This window comes from Nicotiana tabacum, chromosome 23 (genome assembly GCF_000715075.1).
Source record: "Nicotiana tabacum cultivar K326 chromosome 23, ASM71507v2, whole genome shotgun sequence".
Lineage (NCBI taxonomy): Eukaryota > Viridiplantae > Streptophyta > Magnoliopsida > Solanales > Solanaceae > Nicotiana > Nicotiana tabacum.
Window position 1 is genome coordinate 40,351,591 of NC_134102.1, and position 9,844 is coordinate 40,361,434.

At 32.2% G+C, this 9,844-nt stretch overlaps 1 protein-coding gene and 1 long non-coding RNA gene across 2 annotated transcripts; one reads left to right on the top strand and one right to left on the bottom strand.

Moving 5' to 3' along the window:
- The first annotated feature begins 3,129 nt into the window (after positions 1–3,129).
- On the top strand, positions 3,130–5,453 carry LOC142177566 (uncharacterized). Its single transcript, XR_012706105.1, has 2 exons — positions 3,130–3,522; positions 3,854–5,453. It is a non-coding gene; the product is annotated as an uncharacterized LOC142177566 (long non-coding RNA).
- LOC107830550 (FCS-Like Zinc finger 3) lies at positions 5,096–6,321 on the bottom strand. The gene is made up of 2 exons (XM_016658150.2): positions 6,063–6,321; positions 5,096–5,528 (listed from the first exon to the last, which is right to left on the bottom strand). The coding sequence occupies exons 1-2, from the start codon at positions 6,185–6,187 to the stop codon at positions 5,339–5,341; spliced, it is 315 nt and encodes a 104-aa protein (XP_016513636.1). The 5' UTR covers positions 6,188–6,321; the 3' UTR covers positions 5,096–5,338.
- Positions 6,322–9,844: the final 3,523 nt, after the last annotated feature.

Here is a 9,844-nt window from a genome sequence, read left to right on the forward strand (position 1 = left end):
CAGTATCACAACCACATGGATCGTATCCAGCTATGTCGCAGTTACAGGGATCGCAACCATCTTCATCATCGACTCCATCCATTCCAGGCCTTTACCTGCGAGACAGTAACTCTGAGCTCTTACACCATCTACACGTGCCTCTGATATACATGCTGAGGATGATGATCCAGAGGTAGTACATTATGATCGCTATGGCAGGATCATCATAGTCCCTGAGGGTGACGGGTAAGAGTTATTTGTTATTTTTTCATTTATTGTTTTATAATATTTTTACTAATATATTCATGTGTTTTTATTGTTAAATTGCAGCTTCAAGCCGGGTAAGCAGACTACGAAGATAATCACCAATGCGATCAAAAAGCTTTATGATGGCCCTTATGCGACTTGTACTGATTTCCCACTCTTGCTGAAGGAGCAAATTTTCAATCAGTTTAAGGTATAAATGTTCTTTTAAGCAGTTTAATAATTTATATTTATGATGTTTCTATCTAATATTTAACTTTTGAAATGCAGAGCAAGTGTGTATGGGAAGACTGCTATAGCGAGGAAGTGGCTGCAAATTTTTATCATAAAGCCCGCAAAAGATTAGCGGATCATTTCTCGAATGGTAGAAAGAAGAACAAGAGGCCTAACTGGTGTATGCAACATTTATGGGATGATTTATTAAGGCAATGGCAGACCGACGAATTCATACGGAGGAGCGAAAAAGGAAAGAAAACTCGCTCATCCAAGAAGGGAGGCTCCTTGCACACTAGGGGGTGCTATCATCATCAGAAAAATAAGTATATCAATTCTATTTATTAACTAAATTAATTTATTTTCAGGAAAAGAAGTATGGGCATCCAATGAGCCATGATTAGCTATTCAAGAAGACGCATATTTTAAAGAAGAAGAAAGAGGGGGATGTAGATAGGTGGGTCGAGGACCGGGCAGAGACTGCATATGTAAGCCTTCAATTTTCTTTAAGTGTTATAATTTACTTTTATAAGAATTTTTAAATACTAATTTAATTTAAAATAATGTAGGGTCGCTACCAAAGTAACGTGGAGGAATTCATTCGTAGTCAGCCAGCTGGTGAATTGGGCGAGCCAACCCAACCTTCGGACGAGGATGCTGAAAGAATATGGTTAGAAGCTGTTGGCGGTCCAAAATGGGGGAAGGTATACGAGCTTCCTACGAAAAAATTTCATCGCTATAGGTGTGGAATGCAATGAATATGGACTTCCTTATAGGCAAGGAACTTAATAGGGAGAGCTTTTCGGCTATGCGGGAGACAGTGATAAAGCTTACATCCGAGCTAGAAGTGGCCAAGGAAAGAGAAAGACTTAGAGATGCTCAATTCCTTGGTATGCAAGCTCAGATCAGAACTCTCCTTTTTACTGGAGCTTTTGCGTTGCCCCGGTATCGTGAGTCATCGCCAAAGGCTCGACCTCCACGTGATCGTTCCTCCTGTCCTCCTCGTAATCGTTCCTCCCGTCCTCCCCGTGATCGTTCTTTCCGTCCTCCACAAGACTGTTCTCTATACCGTCTTGTAGATGAAAGTTCATCAGACGGTGATGATGTTGTAGAAAATACTCCTTGACCAATACTTTGATATACTTTGAACTAGACTAATAGAATCAGTTTTGAATTAGATTGAACAATTTTGAACTTGTTGTAATTAGTTTTTGCTTGGTTTTGGATTGTGATGTTCAATTGAACTTTAATTTGTTAGTTTTAAAGTATTAATTGGATGTTTGGTTGTTGTTGTTGTTGCTGTTGTTGGATATTTTATTGGATTTGTGGTGAATTAGGGGTTGTATGTGGTGAATTGATGATTATTAGATGTGAATTGAGGGTATTGGTATGCTGTTTTTATTTGGCAGGTGGTGTAGCTACCAAAACAGGTATTTTTTGCCAAATTTAAATTTAAAAAACCGACCAACCTTGGTCGGTAACTAAAAATAAAATAAAAAATTAAATTGAACATTACCGACCAATGTTGGTCGGTTAATGTACAATGAATTCTCAAAAATTCAACATTACCGACCAAATTTGGTCGGTTTGTTGCCTGCCATGTCCAGTTTACCGACCAATTTTGGTCGGTTTTTTTAAATTGTAATTATTTATAAAAAAAATATATTTTCCAGTACCGACCAAAGTTGGTCGGTATTTTTAAATTTTAATTATTTATAAAAAAAAATTATTTTCCAATACCGACCAAAATTGATCGGTAGGCAAAATTAATAAATTTAATACAACGACCAAGTTTGGTTGGTAAAATTAAATTATTAAAATAATATTCCGACCAAGTTTGATCGGTATGTCAATTAAATTGTCAGATGATCGTGTATGGCATACCGACCAATGTTGGTCGATAATTTCAGACCAACTTTGGTCGGTATACCATTCCGACCTTCAAAATACCGTCCACACATGAATGGTCGCGTTTTGGACAGTTATTGACCATTACAAATCAACTTTGGTCGGTTTTTTTGGAGGATTTTTCCTGAATTTCTAGTAGCGAGGGGTGGGGCAGATGTTTGGTTTCAATTGTATATAATAAACTTTTGAAGTGGTAATGAGATTAAGCAAATTAAGTAACGTGCACTTTATATACTAGTATGATCCAATCCTTGAAAAACTAGGGTCCAAAATATTTCTTTTATCCCAAATTATTTATCGCTTTTCGCTTCTCGAGATTTAAATTATGTGAATTTTGACTAATATTTTAAATTATTTTTTTTCATCATATTGATATGAGAAGAATTGTAATTTGTAGTTCTTTTTATATAGTTTTTGAATATCTAAATTTTACTTTTTAAAATACTAAATTGATTTAATTTAATTTAACTTCGAAGATAATTAAATTAACTCTCGAAAATAGAAACATGACAACTAAAAAGGGATAGACCGAGTATTCCTAAACAACTTGCCCAAACAACTCAAAGAAAATCTTGATTATATCTATTATTTTACCAATACATACTAGTACTTATGAAAATCTTTTAAAAATAAATGCTTCATTGCTGCAAAATTTTACAATATTAAGTTCCATAATACACTAGTGAGTAGTGACCATACAAAAAAATTGCATCCAGTTTAATTGGTTTAGATTGGAAGACCAACGAGAACGCTAGTAATATTTTTCCAGCCTTTTACATCACTTTTATCGTTAATTAGTTTGTATGTCAACCTAACTCATGATTTTTAAAAACAGCTCATCATGGACCACATTACTAGCTGGACACCTAATACTTTAAAAGTTTAAATGCAGCTCTAGACTGAATTAATTTTAGGCTGAATACATAACCCCTTAAACTTGTCCAATTTTTCCATTTACACACTTAAACTAAGCCTATGAACTATGGAACACTTAATGTATACTCAAATTGTACCTATGGAACAAAACACGCTGACATGACAAATGTGTGATTCTTACACAAAACTAAGCGCGTGAAATAACTTTTTGGTGAACTAGGACAGATAATTTCGCCGGAAGATATCAAATATCACGGGAAAATGACTTTTCCGGCCATTTGTGTTCGTCTTCCTCCTCTTGTTCTTCCATACTCAATTTTTCTGCCTTTTCTTTCGGCCATAGATTCGAATTATTTTTCTGCTTCACACAAAACTATTTCAGCCATAGATTCAAACCTATTTTTTTTAGCCATTTCACTCATCATTTTTACAAATTTTCAGCTATATTTCTGCCCTTTCTTAAAAATTGACGTCCATGAATAGGTCTTGCATTTAGTTAATGAAGATCCTTTTGCTGCTGTTATAAGTGTTAATGGTAGTGTTTGCCACTTTGCAAATTTGGATCCGACACGAAACCTCGATCTTGATTTTATCTCGTCGTCGTCATTAACAGGGAAATGGTTCTTGTCGTAGGCGATCTACATAAGGAATTTTACGACAGAACCCGAGCTCGAAATCGGGGAGAAGAATCCAAACTTGTACAAACCAAAAGCAAACTTTGGTGGCAAAGAAAGAGAAATCTCCATTGATTGCAAGATTGGAGAAAATTCAGGCTGTAGTTAAACACGGATAACAAAACGGTGTTGCAAATTATGCACTTGAAATGGAAATTTAGAAGGAATGGATATATACGTGAACGGGGTTGCAGGTTCTGGTAGGAGCTCCGCCGGAATTACTTTTTCTGGTCAACTTCTCCTCTCTCTCTCTCCGTTTTTAGGTGGGCGTTTGGACATAAGAATGGTAAAATTTCAAATCGGAAAAAAATAAAAATAAAGTGAAAATGGTATTTGAAATTTAGAATTGTGTTTGGACATGAATATTATTTTAGGTTGTTTTTGAAATTTTGTGAGTGATTTGAGTGAAAATTTTAAAAAATAATTTTTTTTAGAGTTTTTAAAATTTTCGAAAATTTTTAAATTATATTTTCAAGTGAAAATTAAAATTTTTATAAAGAACCGTTGATTTTGTAAGAAGTAAAATTTTTTTGAAAAAAAAAAAAATTTCTTATGTCCAGGCTCTTATTTTTCATTTCTTCACTTTTTTCTTTCTTTGCTTACGTGTCTTTTGTGTATTGGTTCTTTTTGTCATGTAACCCGCAAGTTATACTCACGCACTAAACTTTAGTTTTTAATTGTCAGATTTGTGCCCCATAGGTACAATTTGAGTATACATTAAATGGAAAATTGGACAAGTTTGCCTATGTATTGTTGGAAAAGAAGGTTCAAATTTATCCATTTACTTTTGACTATGATTTTAAAACTGCTTTCCAATATGATTTGCCAAAAATTTGAAATGTCACAAAATATAATAAAGGGTAAAATTAAAATATTTGGTCTTTTAAATATTTTTTTTCCCTTTATTTTATGGATCAACATAACTCATGATATTTGCCCCACACACAAAAAAAAACAAAAAACATCATGGACCACATAACCAGCTGGATGCGTAATACTAGAAAGAAGTAAATGAACCATATCTTCACAATTTCACGACCTCAGAATCTCGGATTAGCTTATAATATGAAAGCAAGGATTGTTAAGATAGGAAATTAGACATTTCAAACCATCCCAAATATGGATGCCCATTTTACAGACATATTCCACAAGATTTAACGAAAGGAAAAATTAGAAAAATATAAAAGTAAAGATTCAAAATTGTTTGATGGTTTTCATTCCTCTCATTTTCTTGATTCCCATCATGTCTTTAATTTACAGATGATTTTGTACTCGAAATTATTTTTTGGCATCTTCAAATGACTTGCAGCAGCAGTCTTTTTTCCTTTTTCTTTTTTAAGTTGGGAGAGTTTCTTTTTCCATTTTTTTTTGAGGTGTAGCCTCATAATAATTCATGTCCATAAGAATGTAGAGTATTGAAAGATTCAAGAAACAGCAACTGTGCCAGTCCGTACAGCTTTATTTGTGTCAGTTTCCTTGGCGGGGGTTTCTGTCTTTGTTCTGTGTGTATTTTTTGAGGATTTCTTAGAAGAAAGCTTCCATTTTCTCTCATTGGCTTCATCCATCTCCATTTGCTCTTGCCTGCATTCTTGGCTACAAAATGGAGTGTTCCCTCTGCAATCACAATAAAATTTTCAGTCCCCTTTACCTTTAGATCGTTCCATTCATATCCCAAGAAATAAAGTGGCAAGGAAAATGGTTAGTAAGTTTATCTGCTGTTCGTCCCTTTTCAATTCAGATGACACACTTTATTTATTAGTTCGTTCCAAAAAGAATGACACATTTCTATAATTAAAAATAATTTAAATTTAAACTCTTCATTTTAACTATTTTACTCTGAGAAACTTTTATAAACACACAAATTTTATGACCCCACAAAATTTTTATACATTTAACTTCAAATATTTCAAAAGTTTTGGGGAGTACTATACAAGTAATTGCGGTAATAGTATTTTGACAAAAAGTGATTTTATGATTTTACTATTTAAGTAGGTAAAGAGTCAGCTGCTTTGATGTGATAATACATAATTTTGTTATATTGATAAAATAGAATGACCATATCCCACAAGAAAAGGGATCTAATTCCCCTTTTGAGTATCTGGAATAAACAGAAAAAGAAATCATGTGAGATGATTATATCTATCTAACCTGTACATAAAGATGTCACTGTTGTGACCCAAGGGTCTCTGGCAAAGAAAGCAAGCATCTAGAAAATGAGGTTGATATTGGTGTTCTTCACATCCAGTGTAATATACTGCAGACGACTTCTTCATTGTTTTGTATGAAGAAAAGAAACGTTATGCCTATTACTTGTACAAGTAAAGGAAGTAGAAGAAATGAAAAGAGAAATGGAGAGTGGGGGAGGAAGGCTTGGAAGTGGTGGAGCTTCTTATATATTGATGGCTAGCCAAGGATAGTTGAGTTGCTTATGGACCATTATATTATTTAATAAGAAAATTAAGTTATACTTATATACAGTGACAAAGTAGAAATTACTATATACGTTTTCAATTATTATTACTCCATCGGCTTCAGTTTTACGTGAATCTATTTTCTTTTTGGGTCTGTTCCAAAAAGAATTATCTCTTTCTAAATTTAGAAACAATTTAGCTTAAACTTTCAATTCTACACTTAATGAGAAACTTTTATAACCAAATAAATACTCTGGACCCTTTTTTGACTTGTTTTGAATCACAAATTCCAAAAGTTTTCATTTTTTCTTAAATTTCGTGTCCACTCAAACAGGTTCACATAAATTGGAACAGATGGAGTATATGTATTAGTTTTGATATTGTTAATCTATTGTTTGGTAGTGTTTTTCAATCTATTTATAACTAATACTTGTTTTTGTTATACGCCTTATTTAGTAATATTCTTATAAATACAAAATTGCTCTTTCAAAACCTATACACTAAACCAAACAATCGATAAGAACTAATTTCAACATAATTAATCTTAGCATTACTAATCCTATCATTACTATCATATTAAGTATTATTCTTATTTACTCTACTAGACGATCCCTTACCTTGTGAAAGTTAAACTAATCGTAAAGTACTGACCACAAATTAGAAATTTACTGGTGTCCAGATTCCTGAATGATACTTTGTCAATTTCATGTCTTTATTTGATTGGTTGAGTGGGGACCACTTTATGTTTAATGTTATTTAGACCAATAGAAAAACTATATAAATACTCAATAATTGTAAATTAGCGACTGAGGAGTACATATAATACAGCAGGTGGTATGTGATAAAACAACTGGCTGTTTCTCCAGGATTCAAGGGGTGGAATCTAATGGCTATAGTACATTGCATCTATTGGCCAACTTGACTATCATAAGTTAATATACTTTTTAGAATTGTTTTTATGGCACAAACTTCTTTAGCATTTTGCTCCCTTATTCTTTTAGAGAATCTTCAATAAGTGCATGAACTTCACTATTTTATTAGATTTTGGTGGTATATTTTTTCTTAGATTTACTTTATGAGTACTTTCAAAGGAAGATTGAAATATAGGGCTCCAATTTAGAACGAGGAACCTTTTGCAAAACATAAGTACTTTTTGCACATTGACCTTAAGGTTTGTGATATAAATAATTTAATCCTCCGAGCCGTTTGAATTAAGAATATAGAAAACTTTAAAAAGCATATTTGTAAATGAGTTTTATGTGATAAATTTGAATAAATCAAGTCTCCAAATAAAATTGAATATGCCAAATCAAAAACCAGAAAGAAAAAGAACACTTGTCATAAGGTGTGTTTAGTAAAATATTTTTCAATTCTCCCCTATTTGGTTGGTTTAAATAATTATTTTGAATATTTTACTAATGAATTCATTTTTCTTCGATCAGAAGAAAATGACGTTCCTATAGAAAGAAAGAAAGAAAAATATTTTGCAAAACTCTTTTTCAATCTTTTTTTCACCCTCACCCTCATCCCCCACCCCATGCCACCCCACCCCTCCTAACCCTCACCATCCCGGTCCCTAAATTCCGACCTACTACCCTCCTCCATCTTACCCATTTCGTCTCTCATAATATTTGTCTAAATTATATATTTTTTAAAAAATATTTTCTCTCAGCTAATAAAACACTAGAAAATAAATAAAAATATCACTCATTTTAGAAGAAAAATATTTTCCAACGTTCTACACACCCATAATTATTACTTTTAGAGACCCCACTTTCTCTCTCCTCCTACATTGGAGCTGCGTCGACGTAGGTCCCACAAACCACTAAACTACACAACTTTTTTGAGCCCACTTTCTTCATGATTTGAAAACATCCAATGGAAAGCGATGAATTACCGGGACCCACTAGGGACCAATTTGACATGGAAGCTCTATTTCCAAGGTTATTGTTCTCTTGCCCGAGTCTCCTGCCCGTGCCCGTCGGTCAGCCATTTTCTTCACGTCCTCTTTTTTTGCTTAAGAATAAAATTTGACACTATCCTTGTCATTCACCAGCGATGCATCCAATAATTACTTCTAAGGCTACGTGGCGTTTGATTACAAAAAGTGAATTCTTTCTCGATCTACGTTCTCGGAATGCGTCATTATTAACGGCTCTGATCTCTCAGCTAAGATACCAACGCCAAGGCACAAAGCTCCATTCGATATTTACATCTTAAATTTAATTAAATAAATTATAAATTTAAAAATATCATTACTTAATTATTACTGAGTAGAGTACTAAATAAATATACAAAAATATTTACACTTATTTTGTGTTCATTAATTTGATTTAAATGTCGGGCGTAAATAAATTTTTATCATTTCTCAATTACAGTTGACATATTAATGTCTTACTAGACGTGACATTTGGTTCATTTCGATGTTTTTGAAAAATGAAAGAAGACTTTGACACGAGTCAAGAATATAGAACAACAAGATATTGAAATTATATTTTAATTTACATTATACAATAACATATACGAATAATTTCAGAAACCTACCTCAAGGTTTCACTCAATCACAATAATTTCTTTGTAGTTTAGGACATTACTCTTATTTTGACAAGAGTGAAATATATAAGACTACAAGGAAAGTCAATGCGATAGAGCGAAATCGGGAGAGAAATCTCTGAAATTATCCGTAATATAACTCATTAGTTTCAACTTATGAAAATCTAGTTGATTCGATACTGAGTTTAAGAAAAAAATAAAATTTATGGTATTGAACATATCATAATATTTTATGTTTATAACTTTTGAAACTTGTGATGATAAACATGTCATACGGCTAAAAGTTTCTTATTAAAAGTAAAATGAGAAGTTTAAATTATTATTATTTCCAATTTAGAAAGAATTATTCTTTATAAATACATTAAAAAAAAAATCACATAAATTAAAACATAGAAAGTACTAAAAGTTTCAATATCACGTCCTATTTATCTCTCATAGTAAAAATTTATTTCATAGCAGGTGACATCACAGTAAATATGTCACTAAGATGAAATGGAGATGTTTTGATTAAATAATTTTTAAATATAAAAATGCATCAATTTTTTGGAAACATATTAAAAAGTATTGAGCGCCTCCTAAAATAGATTGACAAACTAATATCAGTGATGATGTAAAATAATATTAAAGTAGTTGTTGAAAAGATATCACGACAAAATTAGAAAACGAGTAGTCTAATGAAATTATATTAAGAGTTGCTTAAAATAGAAATGTGTCAAACTATAATAAAACGTCCCAAAAAAAAAGTATCATAAAAATTAAAAGGAGGTTTTACTTTTGGATTTAAGTTATAATATACTGTTTGGATAAAATTGTTTTATAGTTGTACCAATGTAACTAATAAAAGTTGCAGAATTAAGTAGAGGGAAAGGGTGTCAATTGAATTCTTTTCGCGAAAATATTATGTTGTGTCAATAGGAGAAAAATGAATTTTTTTTTTATATAAGGTATTGAATCCTCTTGACAACA

Bases quoted from the DNA above. Each gene is read 5' to 3' on its own strand.
- LOC107830550 (XM_016658150.2), bottom strand. From the start codon at position 6,187: ATGAAGAAGTCGTCTGCAGTATATTACACTGGATGTGAAGAACACCAA. The intron at 5,529-6,062 runs GTTAGATAGATA...TTGTGATTGCAG, and splicing joins AGTGACATCTTTATGTACAG to AGGGAACACTCCATTTTGTA.